The sequence below is a fragment of the Lycium barbarum genome, chromosome 6 (genome assembly GCF_019175385.1).
Source record: "Lycium barbarum isolate Lr01 chromosome 6, ASM1917538v2, whole genome shotgun sequence".
In the NCBI taxonomy this organism is placed as follows: Eukaryota; Viridiplantae; Streptophyta; class Magnoliopsida; order Solanales; family Solanaceae; genus Lycium; species Lycium barbarum.
The window spans coordinates 100,518,784-100,540,641 of NC_083342.1; the positions used below are offsets into that span (position 1 = coordinate 100,518,784).

A 21,858-nucleotide genomic window follows, 5' to 3' on the forward strand; every position below is an offset into this window, starting at 1 on the left:
GGCCAAATTTCAAAGGAAGTTTCTAGTCTTAATACATTAACAACCCCTTAAATTTTCCTACAAATTTCATTTAGAAACATAAATTAAGCCTTGTCTCAATTGAGCACCCGAACACTTAATAAAGTGTTTCTTTTAAACATTTTTTGTTCAAATTCTGAATAAACTTTTACGCGTGTTCTCAAACGTCCATTACGTACATAACTTAAACACTTAAAATGTATCACCTCCTTTAATTATATGTATTTGCCATAAAACCTCAGGTCTATTCCAATTGAGGCTAATGTGTATACTGAGCTTAACTATCTAATAGACGCTTGAGAACATACGCAATCTTTTTTTTTCAAAATTTTGAACTAAAAATATCTAATAAGAACACTTTATTATGTGATCGGGTACTCAATTAAAATAAGTATTAAGTCAAGTGCTTAAATAGAATTTATTGACAAGTTTAAGGGGGCGTACGTGTATTAAGCGTTTCTAAAATTATTACTACTATTTTAAAAAAGGGGATGAAAATAGAAATAAAAGAAGTACCACATCGTACCAACTACTATAAGAAGACGTATATTATATATATGCAAGCATCGAGTGTACATTTAATATTCAAGCGACAAGTTGGCTACATTTTCTCGAGAAAATTCCAGAAATGCCCTCCATGAATACCTTCTCACAGATCTTCACTTTCTTCTTCCTCTTGATCGCCTTGTTAGTCACTAAATCATCATGCTCCGCAATTATCAATCCATCTAAAGTCAAGCAAATTTCATGGAAACCTCGGTAACACCTGCCTGCTAACATTGCAATTTTATCAAAAAAAATTTAACCTTTTTTTTCTGTAATATTGTGTTTATTTTTCGGTTTTGGAGCTAAGAAATACTAGTTTATTATTGTTGGAAGAATAGTTTTATTTAATTTTTTTACCCTGTAATGTTGTAGTGTTCCACCGATTCACGATCTTCGCTTTCGAAGCTAAGAAAATGCAATATTGTCGCCAAAAAGTTAATTATATCCTTTTCTCTGTAATGTTGTATTGTTTCGCTCATTTAGCTATATGTTTCTCATGGATCTTTCAGTATTTTTTTGGTTTCAAGGCTAAAAACTACCAAATTTTTGGAAATGATATTCAATTTTGAATTTGTTTTCCAATATTGTTGCATTTTCCCCGTATTTCATGGAAATTTTCCGGTTTCTAAGCTTACAAAGTTGCAATATTTTTGAAGTGTTTAATGCTGTTGTGTTTTACGGAGTTTGCTATCTGTGACTGTTTGCAGAGCTTTTGTGTATGAAGGTTTCCTTACGGATGAAGAATGTAATCATTTGATATCTCTTGTGAGTGGTAATTTCGGTTTATAAATTTGTTGACATCTTTTTATGTTGGAAGCTGATGTGTCAATTTTGGTATAGGCAAAAAAGGAATTGAAAAGATCGGCTGTCGCAGATAATGAGTCTGGGGAAAGTAAGCTTAGTGAGGTCAGGACTAGCTCCGGAATGTTCATTAGCAAAGCAAAGGTTTGTTTTTTCAACTTTCCTCATTGTCGTCTATTGCTAAATCGTGTTACTGTATAAATACTACAGTTTAATTGTTTATCTAACTGAGTTAGCATAAGTATTTGTAATCTGAAACTGTGACATGGATTTCTAGTTTTATGGATTGCTATCACTTTAGTGTGATAGAGGATTATGACTGCTTAGAAGATCCTTTTGTGGATGGATCTGTAACTCTATCGGGTCCACATGAATGGTGGTTCTTTTAAGAAGTTTATACCAAAAAAAAAGGTATGCTTTATAGTGAAGAGCAGTGAGCTCTTCTAGGTGCATTGGAACAAAAGAAAGCAAGCTGCTCGTTTAGAGGGCATCTGCTGCATTCTCCTTCTGTTTAACTATTGAGATGCAAAGGATCAATGGTTAATAGTAGCAACTCCGCCTCAGTCCCAAACAAGTTGAAGTCAACTATATGAGGCTATGTCCCCCAATTAAATTCATCTAAGGGCAACAATATATGAATGGAAATGAAAAGTACTAGAAGTTCTCTGTATTTCCTACTGGTTATATGATTAAAAAGTTCAGTTAATGGCTTGTTACTTTTGTCAAATTCTTGCAATATCAGAACCTAAATGTTCTATTCATCCACTTGTATAGCAATGTAAGAATTTAAACGTTAGTCCTTTCGGCAATTTGCTGTATTTCAAACGTTCTTCCTGTGCTTCCACATTTTCTTAGCTGAGTTTTCATGCATTTTCTTTATTTATAAAGAGGTGATATTGTTTATGAGATTACTGGTTAAGAGGATGTCATTGATGTGATCTTGTGCACAATGAGCAGATAAGCATGGAAAAGGTTAGAAATTCTGGTTATGCGGTAAATGATTTTTTTTTTAATTTTTTCTACTTCCACCATGCTTTTTTGGCGTATGAGTGTGTTTCTAAGCTGGATGAACCTGTAACTATCAACAGCTAGGCCACTATTAACTGATAGGTGCAATGTTAATTAGTGCACTTAGTCAGGAAGATCTATAGTTTTATTACATGTATCTGTCGCAATCTGTTTAGAGTCCTTTCCTAACCTAGTAGGAAAGTTTGATATAGTAAGATTAAATTGAACCTATCTCGACAATCATATATAATAGATTGTAAACGTTGAAATGTTGCCAGTATGTTCGTTCAAATAAAAGCAGTAGTCTAAGTCAAACTTATCAACAATTTGTAAGAATCAAATGGGGATCTGAGATCTATTGGTGATTCTTCCTGGAAAGTAAAAGATACGTGTCAAATTTAGGGGCCGTTCCAGTCAAGAATAACTAAAGCAAAATTGTCTGCTTTTACCTATACTCTTTGCTGGTTTGAGTGGGAGAATACGTTTGATGCTAACCTGATCTGCTTTAAAGAATTTAGCATGCTTAGGGGAGAAGAAAGCCACAGAGACACTGACTAGCACAAAGAAACAAATTCATTGAGAAACCAGATTTAGGGCCTGTTTGGTTGGGAATTTCTACCTGATTCAGTGACTTCTTTTTCAATTAAATTAGTTTTGTGAATGAGAATAAGTGACAAAAACCCACATATTACTCTTATAAAAATGATTAATGTAACAGAGATTATTTGATGATCAACTCCAAACCACTCCCTTAAAGCTAGTTGTCTGTTTCTTCTGCTCAGTTGGGTTAATTTAACCCCATGTATTTAGCACTGAACAATTGTTGGACTTCGTTAGCTCCCTAGTGCTAGTTTGATATACTGTAAAGAAGCTAACAACTTTTGCTTGTGCTCTCTGTGAGCCCTTTTGTTTCTCTTGTAATTCTGCATCTACTTGATGCCTATCTACGAAACACCTTACTTCATTAAAAAAAAAAAAAAACGAAATATCCAGTGTTTTTAGATGACTTATCAAAGAGATCCAGAGTATTTAGCACGTTTATTTTTAAAATCCTTTTTTATGGGTTGCTGCTTCTTTTAGCAATTAGCATGAATCATGATGGGCAGCATATGCCATTGATCGTATTAAGAAAAACCATTTGCTGCCTACTCGATAATACAATATTTATTATCCTGTATCTTTGATTGTGTCAGCTCTTCAATTTTTGCTTTTTTCCTCTTTTTTTTTTTTTTTTTTTTTTGGCTGCAGGATCCTATTGTCACGGGGATAGAGGAGAAGATAGCGACTTGGACTTTTCTACCTAAAGGTCAGACTTACTCGGAAGAATATCATAGTCTAGGATAGCCAAGCCATCCATAATTAGTTGCAAATTTGAAGACTCTCCTTAATCCCACTTAAAGTATGTCTGGCACAAACCAATTGACTTGATTGCTATTATTTACTGCTTCAAGAAAATAAATGGTGGTAATTGATATACAGTGTCATCAATCTTTCAATAGATCGGGTATTAAAATTTTGTGAAGCTTTGCAAACGTTTTGGAAAAAGCTTTATAAGAAAAAACTTGCACGATGTGATGTTAAAAGAAGACCAGGAGGTAGAAAAAACAAAGAAAGTATGACATCATAATAATCCAAGTTATCCCTTCTGTTTATCTGTTCATTTGGTTATATAATTTATTATTCTGCTTTATCTGTCTCACACACATATATTGGTTATTGCAAGACTTTTTACGTTTCTTATCTGCCATCTGTTCTATTGAGAGGTAGAGTAGTAATTTTATTAACTTATGTACCGTCTAACACTGGTACAATACTGTTAAATTATCAATCTTTGTTAAGTTCTGAACTTTTTGTCTTACCATATTAGAGTGAGTGCAACTAAGTATATATTATGAGGTGATTCTCTGGTTGAAAGAGGAGATAAACGAATGATTGAGCAATGCATGGTATCAGTAAGAAGTAACATGTTAGAAGGAAAGTGCTGTTTGAAGGACTTGGTATCTTTGGCTGTGGTTTTATGAAATCAAATTTATTCCAAAATCTGTTGTTGTAGACTTTGGATGCCTTCTTCGCTTGCTTTATGGTCCATACTGTGTCAGTGGGTTCCAATTTGAAGGTTATTTCTTTTTTGCCTGCCCCAGAGAATGGAGAAGACATACAAGTTCTAAGATACGAGGAAGGACAGCAATATGAACCACACTATGATTACTTCTCCGACAAGGTTAATATTGTTCGTGGTGGACACCGCCTAGCCACTGTACTCATGTATCTCAGTGATGTCGAGAAAGGTGGTGAAACTGTTTTCCCTAAAGCAGAGGTTAGTTCGTGTTTGTCCCTTTTTTATTCCTTTCCACTGATACAAGCATGACTTCTAACCTATGTGCCATCAGCGCTACTCTCTCTTTGCTTATTAGGTTCCGCGTATGAGTTCGTCTTATGCTACTTTGTCCCTTTGACTATATTGTTTCCTAAATCACCTTTTCATTTAGATCACCATTGTGAGATAGTTTTTCAAAGCAAAGATGAGAGAAGGATTCATGATGATGATGTTTCTAGAAAGAAAGGGGAATGAAAGTTGTTTTGCAGCATATCTTGTTCCACCAGGGAAGTGGAAGGTCAAAGGATGAAAAGCTCCTTGGTTTGTTTCCCTCTAGTGAGGTGTTCATCACTTGCTTCTAGTTGTTTGGTAGAATTTGTGGGGAAATGAAAGATATGTTGTTCCTTCTTGTGAACCAGTTCCATAGTGACTGAAAAAGCTAAAATATGTTACTACTTCTGCTTTGCATCCGCTTTCACTTCCTTATCAATAAAGATAAATAACCCTTAACTACTTCTTTTGCTTTCTCCACCCTTTTTTCACCTAAACACATCATAATTAAGGATAGAAGCTATCCCTTACTTCATCATTGATAAGAAATGGACCGTAGGCCCATCAAAAGCTAACTCACGAGGTGAAGACCATATGAGGAAGCAGATTATCCCATCCCACATCGATGTGGGATACTAACACCACGCCCAAGATTTATCTTAACATGGTATCAAAGCAGACAAAGGTCCTAGGTTCGAGTCTCCCTGCTCATTAATTTTTTACGTGTTCGGCTCATAAAAAAAGAATCAGACTGGTACATGAGGGGACTGGTTAAAGACATAATTTAAGTAAATAAGGTGTGCTCTTTTTAACTGCGTAACTTTTTAGATAAGATGGTCACATACTGCAACGTGATATCAAATCAGGCAAAGATCAGAAAATCAAGTCTCACACCCGAACCCCCTAGGCAATAAATTACACTGTATATATAAGCTAATTTTCTTAGTTTTTATGTATATATATAGATTTTGAATTTCCTAAACGCAAACTAGAGGTTGGCTCAGTGGTTAAGGGTTCAAAATTTACCTTGCGGTTCCAAGTTCAAATCCCAGACATTACATTTTTATTTTTCGAAACCCCTAATGAAAATTCTGGATCCGCCACTGCTACCCACTATCAAAAATTATTTTCACATGCTTGGACTATGAAAAAAAAAAAATCAGGCCCCCACATGAGGAGATTTGTTGACACACAATTAAGAAAATAAAAGTGTACTCTTTCTAACAATGTAAGCTTTTAGATTAGATGGTCACACACTTAAGCATACCATGAGGGTAAAACGTACCTTGTGTTCAACTAAGTCTTAGCCGGAATAGTAGTAGAAAGAGGCCTGAAGTGTGGGTCATATGTGGATGTGGCCTATAGTTGTCTTAACTAGAGGAGATCTTTAGAATAATAGAATTGTATTTTGCTTCTGTACATGTTACGCTCAGCAAGGCATGCTATAAAAGCAGGCAACTTCATGAATTGTGGGGTAATGTCACTTCTTTATCTTACATTTTATTCATTTCTTTTCTCTATGTTCTTTATTTATACGTCTATGGATTAGATTTTTCTCGTGACATGCTATCCGCTTCTTCTTGGTCTCCTTTCCAGATTTGGTTTCCTAAATCATTGTTCTCAGTTCATTCGCAAAATAAAATAAAATAAAAAGACCATTGTTTTTTAGTTTTATATTTCTCTATAAAAACTGAATATCTTTACAGGAATCAACTCGACGTAGGTCAATGGCAGCTGACAACAGTTTGTCCGAGTGTGCGAGAAAGGGTATAGCTGGTGAGACTACAATACTGTACATAACTGGTCAATATTGTTGCATTGTTCCAGTTGCTACAACACCTAATCTGCATTTGCTTCTGTTTTTTTTTTTTTTTCTGGGAACGTTTTAGTAAAACCACGGAAAGGAGACGCACTTCTTTTTTTCAGTCTCCATCCAAATGCCGTTCCTGATCCTATGAGCCTCCACGGTGGATGCCCCGTTATTGAGGGTGAGAAGTGGTCAGCAACAAAGTGGATTCATGTGGATTCATTTGACAAAATTGTGGGATCTGAAGGAAATTGTGCTGATCAAAACGAGAATTGTGAGAGATGGGCTGCACTTGGGGAATGCACCAAGAATCCAGAATATATGGTTGGAAGTACAGACCTCCCAGGAAGCTGTAGAAAGAGTTGCAAAGCTTGTTAACTTGTTATACTTGTGTCTTCCACTTAAATTAGTTCAAAACATTTTGTCTTCTATTCTCTCGGCTCTCATCTGACGGGTCGTGTTCTTGTTATTTACTCACTTTGCAAGTACCCCACCATTTGGTTTCTTTCTTCCAGAGCAAAGTTCGTCTTTGTGGCTGTCAGACAAACATATGTATACTGCATATATATATATGTAGAACATTACGAAAATGCACCGACTCTAATTGAGTTTTGTCACGCAGCATTTACTATGTGACACCTGTATACTGTATATATGTAATGAATGGTCAATATGGTGCATCCATTAGCTCACAAAGTTAAAAGGACTTTGACACACGGATGAATCCGAATTAGGTCGTTAGCAGATTTTTGGTTGGCAAAGCATAATATAGATAAGGAAAGGGGTCATTTCTAGCCAAGTTTAATTATCCAGGTTTGTTTTCTTTTGGATAAGCTTGGTACACGATTATGCAAGTAGAGTTTTAAGTTTTACATTCACTGCTTGATAGTATAACTTTTCTTTTACACGCTTTGTATTTGATCAACTGCAACAATTTATTTATCATCTTTTTCACGTGTTGTCCCATGCTTGGTGTGAATAATTTTTCTACAATTAATCTTTTAAACAATATACCCAGTGCATTGGTCAATATGTGCCCGGCGTAAGAAATGTCACACGCGGTAAAGCAGATTCGAGATTTAGAGACAAGCAGAGGGTCCGAGGACTGTGCCCGATAGATAAATAAATATTCAGAAACTATTCCACAATTTATTCTAGCATTCTTCAAGACATGAATAAAATAATGGGAGAAATGGATATTTGGCCCTTATAATTTTTTTTAGTTTTATGATCTTTTACGAGAAATCTTCATTTATTACACATAAGAGATCTGAAAAAGATATTTTCTTCTGTTCAAATTGTAAGAGACCGAGATCCTATTTCCTCAAATAATTATGGGGCTCCATGATGGGTGTCCCATTATTGAAAGGAAATAAGACCTCTTGCCTTCTTATAATTTGAATAGAAAAAATGGACTTTTAGATCTCTTATGTATTTTTTCAAATTTCTTATGTGTAAAAAATGAAGACCTCTTATAAAAGAGTCATAAAACTAAACAAAGTTTGTAAAGGGCTAAAAAATCATTTCTCCCTGTTATTGAGGTGAGAAGTGGTCAGCAAAAAAATGTGTATATTCATGTGGATTCATTTGACAAAAGTAAGCTGATGAAAACGAGAATTGTGAGAGATGGGCTGCGTTTGGGGAATACACCAGGAACCCAGAATACAGGGATGGAAGCCACCGGGTAGCCACATTTGCCGAAGGGTGATCTGTCCAGCCCCTTTTATCGAAGATTTATTACGTTTATAATATGGGGATTCACATCAATAAGAGATCGGGAACTTGATATACAGTCAAACCTCTATGTAATGATATCATTTGTTCGAAAATTTCATGGCTGTTATAGTGAGATGTTATGCATGTATATTTGCATTTAATATTTAAATCTCATTTAGCTGTTATAAATAAAAAAAAATGCAAAAAAATTATTGTTCTATACTTTTTATGTTATAAATGAAAACAAAAATACTTGTTAATTTTAAAATCTCAATTGATTTTCGTATTTCATTAATTAAAATTTGAATAGACTAATAAATTACTAATAAATTCATATAGCTAGTTTTACCATACTTAAAAAGAAGCAAACTTACTCAAATGACTATCTTATTGTAGCTTCATACCATTTGTAGCTATCCTTTTAAATATTACCATTTGTAGCTACATTTTGGCAAAATAGTGTATGTTTTCGCGTGTATTTGTTGCCAACAAATACATGAGAACAAGGTTTAAAAAAAAATATGATCCTTGATTTTAGCCTTTAATGGTGGAGCTATTAAATTAGATATTAATATATATTTTTTTGATGTATTTTAGTGAATTTTTTTTATGTATTTCAGTGATTTTTTTTTCGCCATAATGTATTTCCGTGTCTTTTTTTTTTTTATGTATTTCAGTGGCTTTTTGATGTATTTCAAATGCATTGTGTACATTCCAACTACTATGAAGCCGAATATATTCAAATTTTTGTGTATTTGAATGGATTTCAACATATACATTCAGATACAAGACTAAAAAATTTAAATACATGACAAATACATTCAAAAAAATAATGTGTTTGGCTATTAACACAATACACTAAAAAATTCACTCAAAAATACAAAGACAAATACATTCAAAAACAATGTATTTGTGAGATGTAGATTTTTGAATGTATTTGTATTTGGCTTTTAACAAATACACATGGCCAGATCTAAGACACTACCACCACAAAAAAATCCTAATCTCTCCAACACCATCAAAATCCTAATCTGAGACACCACCACCACCAAAAACCCAAATCTGAGACACCACCACCACCAAAAAACCCTAATCTTTCCATCACCAACAAAACCCCAATCTCTCCACCTCTACGTCATTTTCTCCGCCGCCATCTCAAAATCAGTCCATCACCGCCGCCACCAACAATGCACACGACCAGTTCTGTAGAGTGAAAAGAGAGAGAGAGAGGGGTGAGCACAGAGGGAGACGGAGAAGAGAGAGAGGGGTGAGCACAGAGAGGGAGAAGAGAGAGGGGGGCGGTGCGGCCATGGTGGTGGTGGTTGAGAGATGGGGAGAGTTTTTTTAGGGTTTTGAGAAATGAAAAATCTGAAATGGGTAGTGATTGAGAAAAAATAAAGATATATGTGTTTGGGTATGTATTGTTTGATATAGCTACCATTTGTAATTTAGAAAAGTTAATTAGCTACTAAATATAATTAAATAAAAGGATAGTTAATATTAATAATTAGGTCTTAAAAGAAGCTACAATGAGTAAAAATTCCTAAAAAGAATTCAGTCTTGCAAAATTTCAAACTTAAAATTGACTAATTATAGTTACCAAAATTAGGGGAAATACGCATCAAATTTATACATAATCGGTAGATAGGAAATAAATGATTTCACAATTTTGCAAAACTAAATCAGATTATTATGAGAAATATTTTTTTTCCCTTTTAGATATTCGTACTTGAAATTTACTATGTGCCTAACATTAATGATGATTACCATAAATATTTTAATATTTTATTTTTATGTATATAATAGTTCTTACAAAATATTAATATTTGAGTTTATATGACTGTTATATAGAGAACTAATTTTACAAAAAATGTACTGCTATGATGAATGTCATTAATGTTATAAGTAGAATGTTTTTATAGAGAAGTAAAATATAACATGAAAAATCAGTTTTGGAGAATATCAAGCTGTTATAGTGAAACATTATTATAACAAATGACAATTATATAAAAATTTGACGGTATGATCTTGAGTAATTCTCACCTCTGAGCAAATTTTTTGATATTAGGCTCAAGGTCTTCACTTCTTGGTTTAACGAAGCTTGTTAACTTGTTATCCTTGTTTCTTCCACTTAAATCAGTTATGAAACAGTAACATTTCTTTTTCCTAATTGTTTGACTTTGTCTTCTGTTTTCTCTACTATCACCTGTCAGCTCGTGTTCTATATGTGTTACTCAATTTGTAAGTAACCTCCTATTTTCCTCTCTCTCCGGAGCGCAAAGTCGGTTTATATACAAATCGCACTAAATCGACAATTTGAATCAAATCGAGAAAAAAAATTAAATTAGTGATTTAGTTTTAAAAAGAAAAATCCGAGCACCATTGGTTTGGTTTGTTTTTAACTAAAAAAAAATCAAACCGAACCAACTCGACATTACATATATAAAGTTTAATAAATATTTTATACATAAAAAGAATCTATTTATAATGTTATTTATAAATATTTCTTAAACTTTTTCATAGTTTTTTATCTTTTAACATATTATTTCAAGCTTGGACTTAGAATTTTGAATGGTCCAATAAGTTTTATAGCCCATACATGTTAGTAATTCAAATAAAACTCAACAAAAAATCAAATCAATACTAATGCTAACAAAAGAAATTCAATTCTAACACTAGGAATGACAATAATTTTGGATAGCTATTATTTAGTTTTATGGTTTAGACAGTGAAAATATACAGCTTAATTTTATTTTTTTTCTTTAATATTTAGTCACGTAATTAATACGTATTAGCCTTACTTATTTTAACATGACTTAGTACTTTTAGATTATGATCATTTTATATATGCCTTATAAATTAGCAGGATTTATTATAACATGACTTAGTACTTTTAGATTATGATCATTTTATTTTATGCGATTTCATTTTATTTTTTTAGAATATTTTAGGACAGTGTCATCTCTCATCTCACATTTTGTGTTATTTTATTAAAAAGTATCTTAATTAGATAGCCGCATCTTACTATGACTAAAGAAATATTTGAAGAACAAGTTATATGTTTAGTATAAAGACTTTATCGAAAAACCCCGAAAAACCCGAAAAAATCGAAAAACCCCGAGCTTGAAAAACTCGACTTTTGTTAGTTTGATTTGGTTTATAAATTTAAAAATCCGATGCAATTGATTTGGTTTGGTATTTGAAAAATCCAAACCAATCCGATCCATAGACATCTGCTCTCCAGATCGCAAAGTTCGTTTACACACAAAAATATGTAAACTGCATGTACGTGAAACATTACGATATCCACCTACTACTTTATTCGATTTTGTAACTCATCACGTATTGTCTGGCACAAGATGATGTGTCCGTATTGATGTTTGTAGAATTCTTTTTTTGCAAAGCACAAAAGAGACGATCTATTAATTTATACGAAGATTGATCAGTTTGGGAATCAAATAATTCTTTCTTTAAGTATATTTTTCTTCAACTCTTTTCACATATTGTGAATTATTAATTATGAAGACTTATAGTAATTTTTATATAGTTTTCAAATATGTAAATTTTATTATAAAGTACTCGAAGAATATATGTTTAAAATTGAGTCAAAGCAAAAACTATTTGACTCTCCAAATTGGTCAACCTTCACGACGAAGGAGTAACATCTTTCATCTATTATCATGCACGGTATATATATAAAAATGAACATTTTTTAGAATTATTTATTAAATAATCTGGTCGTGTAAATATTTTTACACCATGAATAAATAATACTCCCTCCGTTTCAATTTATGTGAACTCATTTAACTGAGCACGATATTTAAGAAAGAGTGAAGACTTTTGAAATTTGTGGTTCAGAATAAGTTTTGAATATTTATGTGCCTGTAAATCATTTCATAAAGTAAATTTATTTCTAAATTAGAAAAAAGATCATTCATTTTAACACGAATTAAAAAGAAAATAGATTCACCCGGGGAATTAGATGTTGACGCTCTCAGCTAAAGAGCAAACGGATGAATGCACGTATTAAACATAGTGTTTTTTTTTTTTTCTTCTCTCTCGTCTCCATCTATAACACAATTTTATATGTTTTAGTGTACACTAATTAAGTACGTATTACAAAATGTTGGTGGAGAAGAATGAGATTCCCATCACATCACATATATATGGAGCCAAAAACTTTAAAAAGCTGAAAAGTAGAAAAAGAAAGCGTATTCCTATTCCAATCTCTACCTCATATCATTAATCATGCATCATCCATTAGAAAATTTCAATAACATTAATAATTATTATCTGTTTAAAGTGAAAAAAGTTTTTAAAAACACTCTGGAAGCAGATGTGTTGTCGCGTTATGGTAGAGTAATAACAAAGAATACATTTAATAAATATTGAATATTAATGAGTCCGGAGCCTAAAGGGCACTAAAATGCACAAAATAAACCAAAAAAGGTGTTCCATTCCACTATATACCAAAAGAGATATAACGTGGAGGGGCCAACGTTATACCCCCAAAAAATAGCAATGTCAGACCAAAAAAAAAAAAAAATAATAATTAAAAGTATAACGTGGACTGATCCACGCTATACAATCCTTATTCATCTTATTAATCTTACAGAGTATGTTATACAGTCCGTTTGATGGACAATGATTTAAGTAATTATACAACCTATTAAGTATTGCCAATCGTTAACAAAGGACAAAACTTAAGCTATATGCCTTTGTGGATTTCTTTGTGCCATGTTATCAATTTAAACCACTAATTAAGACCATTTTGAGAACAATGGAGGATGAATACATATACTTACACGTGTCACTCATTATTTCTCTTAAGAAAAGCACCTGTTTTTTGTTAAGTCCATCAATCGTTCTCGTTGATTTCCCGAGTGCGAGGAAGGAAGAAGCATCCTATATGTAATTCCACCTTGTTCGTGCACAACTTCACCACCTCAATATAAATTAACTCTTACATAATTTTTCGCCATATTATTTTCAAGAGAATAAAAATGTAAACATGAATGGAGAATGTAAGAAAGATGTGGAGAATTTTTGAAAAATTGAAGTCTACAAGAGAGATATGCAGAATACAAGAGAGAATTGGAGAATTCTTGAAAAAATCTCAACTGATATATAAAAAAAAAAAATGAATCATGGACCTCTGAATGTAATAATGCAGATGTTGAAAAAAGTTATTTACTGTTTGATTTTACGACTGCATGCTTGATTTGATGATTGCATGGCAGGTTTGACGACTGCATGCATTCTCAGCTTTAATATAAAAAAAAATTACAAATTAATTTACTGTTTGCTTTGACGATTGCATGCTTGATTTGACGACTGTCTTGCAGGTTTGACGACTGCATGGATTCTCAGCTTTAACAAAAAAAAATTACAAATTAATTTACTGTTTGCTTTTACGATTGCATGCTTGATTTGACGATTGCCTGACAGATTTGACGACTGTATAGATTCTCAGCTATAACATGGATAAAAACAATTTACAAGAATCAATTGTTGCAATTTTTATAAAAGTGACAATTACATATAGGATGCTTCTTCCTTCCTCGCACTTGGGAAATCAATGAGAAGGATTGATGGACTTAACAAAAAAACAGGTGCTTTTCTTAAGAGAAATAATGAGTGACACGTGTAACTATATGTATTCATCCTCCATTGTTCTCAAAATGGTCTTAATTAGTGGTTTAAATTGATAACATGGCACAAAGAAATCCACAAAGGCATATAGCTTAAGTTTTGTCCTTTGTTAACAATTGGCAATACTTAGTAGGTTGGATAATTACTTAAATCATTGTGTTAGATTATGTAAATATTTAGTCAAATATATTTTGTAATCTTCTATTTTAGGATAGCATATGTTAGATTAAATTAGTCAAATTAGTTTCTAATTTGTAGCCTACAATTATGTTGTAAATGTTGTATATTAACCTATGGAATGAATGAGAATAGACACGACAAATATTCTCTTACATGGTATCAGACTAGGTCTCTCCTAAAACCCTAGCAGCTGCCGCCCACCCCCTTTCGTTTTTCTCCTCTTCGGCCCTTCCTCCTTCTCTTCTCCATGGCTGACGCGTCCAAGTTGCATCCTGCGACTACAGTCACCAATATCAAATCATGCATTCCTATTGTTCTTGACTATGAAGGAAACCAATACAATAACTGGGCTACCCTCTTCAAGCTCCATTGCCGAGCAAACTTGGTGATCGACCACATATTGCCTCCTGCCTCCCCCACCGTGCCATCTCCAGCAACTGCAGCCGAGAAAATTGCTACAAAGGCTCTATGGGAACGGCTAGATGACATCGTTCGGCAATGGATATATGGTACGATATTGAATGATCTTCTCAACACGATCATTCATCAAGAGGACACCGCAGCCGAGGCTTGGAATCGCCTTGTTCATCTCTTTCAGGACAACAAATCGGCTAGGGCTCTTGCTCTTGATGCAAAATTCACAAACACCAAATTGGTGGATTTTCCGAATGTGAAAGCATACTGCACCAGGCTCAAAGTTCTTGCAGACAATCTCGCCAACGTCGGCCACAAAGTTTCCGACGAATGACTTGTGCTCCGTCTTCTGCGTGGGTTATCGGAAGAATATAAAACTTTTCGAACAACGGTGCAGCACCGTACTCCTCTCCCTTCTTTTGACGTTGTCCGGTCGATGCTCGAACTTGAGGAAGACAGCCATAGCGAGGACGCCATTCACGACTCCGGGTCAAATGTTGCTCTTGTTTCCCACAATATTAATCCTCATAATTTCTCTGGTAATGGGCAGCCCAACAATTCTGAAAATACCTTCAATAATCGGGGAAATTCTCACAATCGTGGAAAGAAGAACAACCGCGGTCGCAGCGGCGGCAACCGCAGTGGCGCGGGGAACGGGCAGAGCAACGACGGGGGCAGCCGAACCAACACCCAGGCCAACCAGCCCGCCGCGTCGCAGCACCAAGGGGCCACTGCCCAGTCTTGGATTTCCCCCCCTTGGGCTGCTTGGGGGCCACAGCTGTGGGCCACCCCACCGTGCCCTTACCCCACCACAGGGTGGCAGCAGCCTCGCGGCTGGCAGCAGCCACGCCAACCCCGTCACAGTAGGGCGTTCTCGGTGCTCATCCTCCACAATTGTTCTATTCGGTAGCCCCGTCATCACATGGTGGGTATGCGCCCACGGATATTGATCAGGCTATGCATACAATGTCCTTGAATCCGCCCGATGACAACAATTGGTACATGGACACCGGAGCCACATCTCACATGACCAACTCCCAAAGTACTCTCTCGTCTTACTATCAATTGAGCAAAACAATGGCATTGTTGTGGGTAATGGTAACATGATTCCGATTCGTGGTTATGGTCATACATCCCTTCAAGTAAATCCCTCCCTAAACCTGAAAAATGTTTTACATGCCCCTAAACTCATCAAAAACCTTATTTCCGTTCATAAATTTACTATCGATAATATGGTTTCTGTTGAATTTGATCCTTTTGGCTTTTCTGTGAAGGATTTACAGACGGGGAGCAAACTCATGAGATGTGAGAGTTCGGGTGATCTTTATCCATTCTTCAAAAATTATCGAGTCATCTCGTCTTCCGCACCATCTGCTTTTACCGTCATCTCTCCTCATATTTGTGTCACGACCCAGCTAGGGGCCGCGACGGGTACTCGAGGCTGACCACCGAGCACCCCTTATTTCCTCACTTGTCATAGTCATTTACGCTTCTTTATCATTCATGATTGTACGGAAATCATTTTTGGGTGGAAAACACAATTAGTCTATATATATATATATATATATACAAATGCCTCATTAGGCCATCAAAATAATATATATAATATATACATGCATGCTGTAATAAACTTGTGAGACCATCTAACCCACACTACGCATCTACGAGCCTCTACTGACATACTATACATGTAGACGGAACAACACTCCGTCATGCCCAAAATATACATATGTACCAAAAGGATAATCATAAGCACCTCCGGACAATGGAGTGCTTTCAATCAGCTGACAGCTCCTAAGAATCCGGATCGAGCTCGCCTCCCTGTCTACCTGTGGGCATGAACATAGCGTCCAAAGAAAACGAACGTCAGTACGTATGTTGTACTGAGTATGAGAGGCATGAACAAAACAACACATCAAGAAAGTAAAGAAGGCATCAAGTATGGAGCAACTGTACCTGACTGGGAATCATATAAAAAGTAATGCATGCTGACTTACTTTTATGCTTATCATCATCTCATGTATGCATATCATATGTATATATATCTAAACTGCCTGACCATATAGGTGCGGTGTGATAATCAGTAACATTAGCCCGCGTCCAGGCCTCCCGCGTCCGGGGTACCATCTCATGCCGCCCATTAGTGGTGTCTGCCCATGCCAACTGGCCATGGTGTATCGTATAGCTGCCCGCTTTCGCGGTGACTGCCCGGCCAACTAGGCCCGGTGTAATGTGATGATAACATGCTTATTATAAAATACTTATAATAATATGCTTATCATAATGTGCTTATCATCGTGCATGCATAAGGACTCTAGAACAATTGTGTTGTATCGAGGTGACGTAAGGTCGTGAACCCTCGATTCCATTACGAACATATATGAGCATTCTACCTCACCTTGAAGGGATTAGTATGTAAGGTGAGTGTATACAAGGAACAACATCATTTACTTTATAAGAACGCCATATCATATCTCTTGACTCATATAGCTATTCATGATCTTAGGCTCTTGGCATTCCGGAGTATAGGAGAATCATGGAAAGGGAAAAGAATCATATCATGGGATTCATGCCATAGAAAGAAAAGGACTAGCCTCACATACCTTTGTCGCTTAGTTAAGCTATCGTTCACTTGTTCTCCTTCAATATCACGTTGTTACCTTCACGAGAGAATACGCATTATAGTTAGTCAATCGACCATAAGAACGCATCGTTATTTCTAGAGAAAATTGGGCAGCGTTTCCTTTGTTTCTACTACTTTTCTCATGTTCTATTTCAACTCCCAAACATTTACAACAACACTCACAATATCGTATCAACATTCATCACTTATCTATATTTAGCAAAATCCACCATTTTTCTCCAATTTATCCACATTTAATGGTTTTAGCTCATCATCATAATTTTTCTTACTTCATACCTATTCCATGGTCTATACGCCATTTATAACGTATTCATCATCACAACATATCAACGTTCATGATTCCATTCAACTATCATTCAATTGTGACACTATTCACTCAGTAATGGGCCATTTTCTATGTTCTTCTACATTTCAAGCATCTTAGCTTTCCAATACCTTAAATAACATGATAAAGTCATGAAACATACCTTAGATGATGGTGGAACAAGCCTAGAGTGGAATCACTTCTTTAGCACCAAAACCCTTCTCCACCCTTCTCATAGATTTGGTGTTAATGATCATTGATTTCCTTGGTATTCTTGTGGTTGAAGTGTTTGGAGTGTTCTAGAGATTTCTAGGGAGGAATTTCGTGAAGATGAAATGAGAAAATGAAATTGGGTCCCTCCTTTTTAATAGCTAAAATCTGATTTTTATGAACAGTGGTCGAAATGCACAGTGGTCGTAAACCCCACTTTACGGGCCGTATACTGGTTTACGGTCTGTCCTTCGCGACCGTATTTAAGCATATTAGAAACAGAAAGGTTGGTTGAAGATCATGGCAGTTTACGACTCAGTTTACGGGCCGTATTTCAATTTACGGTCCGTATTCCAAGTCGTTTTTAACCATTTGAAGCATTTGACAGAAAGTTGAAATTTTTGAAATGTTGAAGGACGATGGCACTTTACGGTCCGTAAATCACTTTACGGGCCGTATTCCATTTTTACGACCACTGGCTGAAATGAAATTCTACAACTTTCTTAATTCCAAAGTTCATAAATAGTCATTCCCTACTTAATAAACATCGCACACTCATGCCCTTCGTTGGTCTATTCATTGCTGGCTCACGAAAAATTTCCGAGGTGTAACAATTTGGTACTCCTGTTTAGGTCATTCAGGGGATGTAATTCTTAGTTCTTTACGTAGTAGTAATTTGATTGAATGTAATAAGGCTCGAAACAATGTTTGTCATTCTTGCCCTTTGGGGAAATTAATTAAAATGCCTTTTTATGACTCTCTTTCAACTACTACTGTGCCCTTTGACATTGTTCACAGTGATTTATGGACTTTACCTATTCCTAGCTCTTCTGGTCACAAATATTATGTTTTATTTCTTGACAATTATACTAATTTTCTTTGGACTTTTCCTATCAAAACAAAGTCCCAAGTTTATGAATGTTTCTTGTCTTTCCGGATTTTCATTCGCACTTAGTTTGAAAAAGAAATCAAAACTTCTCAATGTGACAAAGCGTGAATTTGATAATGGTCCTTTTCATAAATTTTGTGAACAAAACGGGATGCTTTTTCGATTTTCTTGTCCGCACACCTCACCCCAAAATGATAAGGCGGAACGGAAAATTAAATCCATAAATAATATTGTTCGGACACTCCTTGCCCATGCATCTATGCCCCCCTCCTATTGGCATCACGCCTTGGCCATGACAACGTACCTACACAATATTCTCCCTTCTAAAATCTTAGCATATAAGACACCTACTCAGATTCTTTAACAAAAGAATCCATCCTACTCTCATCTCCGAGTTTTTGGTTGTCTATGCTTTCCTCTCTTTCGTTCCACACAAATTCATAAGCTACAATCTAGGTCCACTCCGTGTGCTTTCCTGGGGTATCCTTCCAATCATCGGGGGTACAAATGCTATGATTTATCGAGCCGAAAAATAATCATAGCCCGGCATGTGTGGTTTGATGAAAACTCCTTTCCATTTTCACAAATAAATAATCCATCTCCTACCTCATATGAGTTTTTGGGTGATGATAATTCCCCATTGAGAATACATTTGTTGCATGACCAGGCCGCTGCTCCGCAAATGCGGCCCCCTCCGCCTCCTGCAACCCAACACCCGAGCTCACCCATCTCCTCTCCTTCCTCGTCGTCTGTCCAGCAGGTCCCTCCCACCACCCCAGCTGCCCGCCAGCTCCTTCCCACTCCTGCCGCCGCCCAGCCAGCAATCCCGCCACTGCCAGCCCCTCCTTCTCCCTCGCTGCGTCACCACGGCAGCAGCCCCATCCCTGCCAGCCCCCTACCCGTTCCTCGCATGACTACACGTAGTCATCATGGGATATTTAAGCCAAACTTGAAATACCATAATCAAGCCTTAAGTGTCACCAACAATTCCATCTCCCCTATTCCCCGGAATCCAGTTGGTGCACTTAATGACCCGAATTGGAAAAATGCTATGAAAGATGAATATAATGCTCTTATTGATAGTAAGACTTGGAAGTTGGTCCCTCGTCCTTCTAATGCTAATATTATTCGGTCTTTACGGATTTTTCGGCATAAAAAGAAATCTGATGGTTCTTTTAAGAGGCATAAAGCCCGTCTTGTAGGTAATGGCAGGTCTCAACGGGAAGGTGTTGATTGTGACGAGACTTTCAGTTCGGTTGTCAAGCCGGCAACTATCCGTGTGGTTCTTACTATTGCTTTATCTCACTCTTGGCCCATTCACCAACTTGATGTAAAGAATGCTTTCTTACATGGCAACTTGAATGAGACCGTCTATATGTATCAGCCCCTGGGATTCTGGGATCCGGCTCGTCCCGATCATGTTTGTCTCTTGCGTAAGTCTTTTTATGGCTTGAAATAGGCACCACGGGCATGGTATCAGCATTTTGCTGATTTTGTGGCAACCATTGGTTTCTCGCATAGTACATCTGACAACTCTCTCTTCACTTATTGTCGTGGAAAGAATACTGCTTACATTTTGTTATATGTGGATGATATTATTCTAACTGCATCTTCAGACTCTCTCAGACTAGGTATTATGTCCAAGTTAGCTACGGAATTTGCAATGAAAGACTTGGGTCCGTTGAGCTATTTTTTGGGGATTGCCGTCTCCCGGGACAAAAATAGCCTATTCATGTCTCAGAGTTCTTATGCAGAGGATATTCTTGATAGGGCAGGCATGTCACAATGTAAGCCTTGCCCCACACCAGTTGATACAAAAGGCAAACTCAACGCCACTTCGAGCGCCCCGTATGAAGATCCTACGAAGTATCGTCGTCTGGCAGGTGCTTTGCAATACTTGACACTTACTTGGCCAGACATATCGTACGCAGTCCAACAGGCTTTCTTGTTTATGCATGATCCCAAAGTCGAGCATATGGAAGCATTAAAACGCATTTTGCGTTACATTCGAGATACGATTGAATTTGGTACACATTTATACAAAACCTCTCTACAATCACTACTATCATATACATATGCTAATTGGGGAGGATGTCCAGACACTCGACGCTCCACATCGGGTTATTGTGTATATTTTGGGGATAACTTGATTTCGTGGTCTTCAAAACGCCAACCTACTCTATCTAACTCTAGTGCTGAAGCTGAGTACAAAGGGGTTGCTAATGTTGTCTCTGAATCTTGTTGGATTCGTAATCTGTTGCTTGAACTCAATTGTCCTATTCGTCAAGCAACTTTGGTCTATTGTGACAATGTGAGTGCCATTTATTTGTCTGGAAATCCGGTACAACATCAACGTACCAAGCATATTGAAATGGACATTCACTTTGTTCATGAAAAGGTTAGATGGGGAGAGGTTCGTGTCTTACATGTTCCGTCCCGTTATCAAATTGCCGACATTTTCACCAAAGGTCTTTCGCGCGTACTATTTGATGAATTTCGGGACAGTCTAACCGTTCGTAAACCTACCGCTTCGACTGCGGGGGTGTGTTAGATTATGTAAATATTTAGTCAAATATATTTTGTAATCTTCTATTTTAGGATAGCATATGTTAGAATTAAATTAGTCAAATTAGTTCCTAATTTGTAGCCTACAATTATGTTGTAAATGCTGTATATTAACCTATGGAATGAATGAGAATAGACACGACAAATATTCTCTTACACATTGTCCATCAAACGGACTGTATAACATATTCTGTAAGATGAATAGGATGAATAAGGATTGTATAACGTGGATCAGTCCACGTTATACAACATTATAAATTTTGTATAACGTGGATCAGTCCACGTTATACTTTTATTTTATTTTTTTTAGTCTGACATTGAAATTTTTTTTGGAGTATCACGTTGGCCCCTCCACGTTATACCCCTTTTGGTATATAGTGGAATGGAACACCCCTTTTGATTTATTTTGTGTATTTTAGTGTCCTTTGGACTCCGAACTCAATATTAATAGAGAAGATCAAGCAGATCTTTAAACAGACTCCACCAAAACGACTCTTGGCTGACATTTGGTACTATAATATTGATTAGACGCAAATGAATTAAGAATAAGAAATGGAGCATCAATATCGTTTCATAGTATTCTATTATATGTAGGAAAATCATGAGAGATCACTATTAAATATTTGTTTCCTATCCATCTAAATAATAGCGAGCAAAGTTAGGAATAATTCACCACTGAGATCTCTCACGATTTTCATTCTCCTCTATCTTTCTGTTTTTTTGCATAATAATAATT

The 21,858-nt window shown here is 36.0% G+C and overlaps 2 protein-coding genes across 2 annotated transcripts; both read left to right on the forward strand.

The window, feature by feature from the left end:
• The first annotated feature begins 585 nt into the window (after positions 1–585).
• Positions 586–7,138, forward strand: LOC132645040 (probable prolyl 4-hydroxylase 4). Its single transcript, XM_060361783.1, has 7 exons — positions 586–777; positions 1,272–1,329; positions 1,405–1,509; positions 3,622–3,679; positions 4,515–4,690; positions 6,448–6,517; positions 6,631–7,138. The coding sequence occupies exons 1-7, from the start codon at positions 647–649 to the stop codon at positions 6,924–6,926; spliced, it is 894 nt and encodes a 297-aa protein (XP_060217766.1). The 5' UTR covers positions 586–646; the 3' UTR covers positions 6,927–7,138.
• A 7,205-nt stretch (positions 7,139–14,343) lies between these two features.
• On the forward strand, positions 14,344–14,844 carry LOC132644258 (uncharacterized). The gene has a single exon (XM_060360838.1). It carries the CDS (start codon positions 14,344–14,346, stop codon positions 14,842–14,844), a length of 501 nt encoding a protein of 166 aa, XP_060216821.1.
• The last annotated feature ends 7,014 nt before the right edge of the window (positions 14,845–21,858 follow it).

Excerpts from the sequence above, each read along its gene's own strand:
- LOC132644258 (XM_060360838.1), top strand. The coding sequence starts at position 14,344 with ATGGCTGACGCGTCCAAGTTGCATCCTGCGACTACAGTCACCAATATC.
- LOC132645040 (XM_060361783.1), top strand. The coding sequence starts at position 647 with ATGCCCTCCATGAATACCTTCTCACAGATCTTCACTTTCTTCTTCCTC. Across the intron at positions 1,510-3,621 it reads TGTTCATTAGCAAAGCAAAG|GATCCTATTGTCACGGGGAT; the intron begins GTTTGTTTTTTC and ends TTTTGGCTGCAG. Across the intron at positions 3,680-4,514 it reads TTGGACTTTTCTACCTAAAG|AGAATGGAGAAGACATACAA; the intron begins GTCAGACTTACT and ends TGCCTGCCCCAG.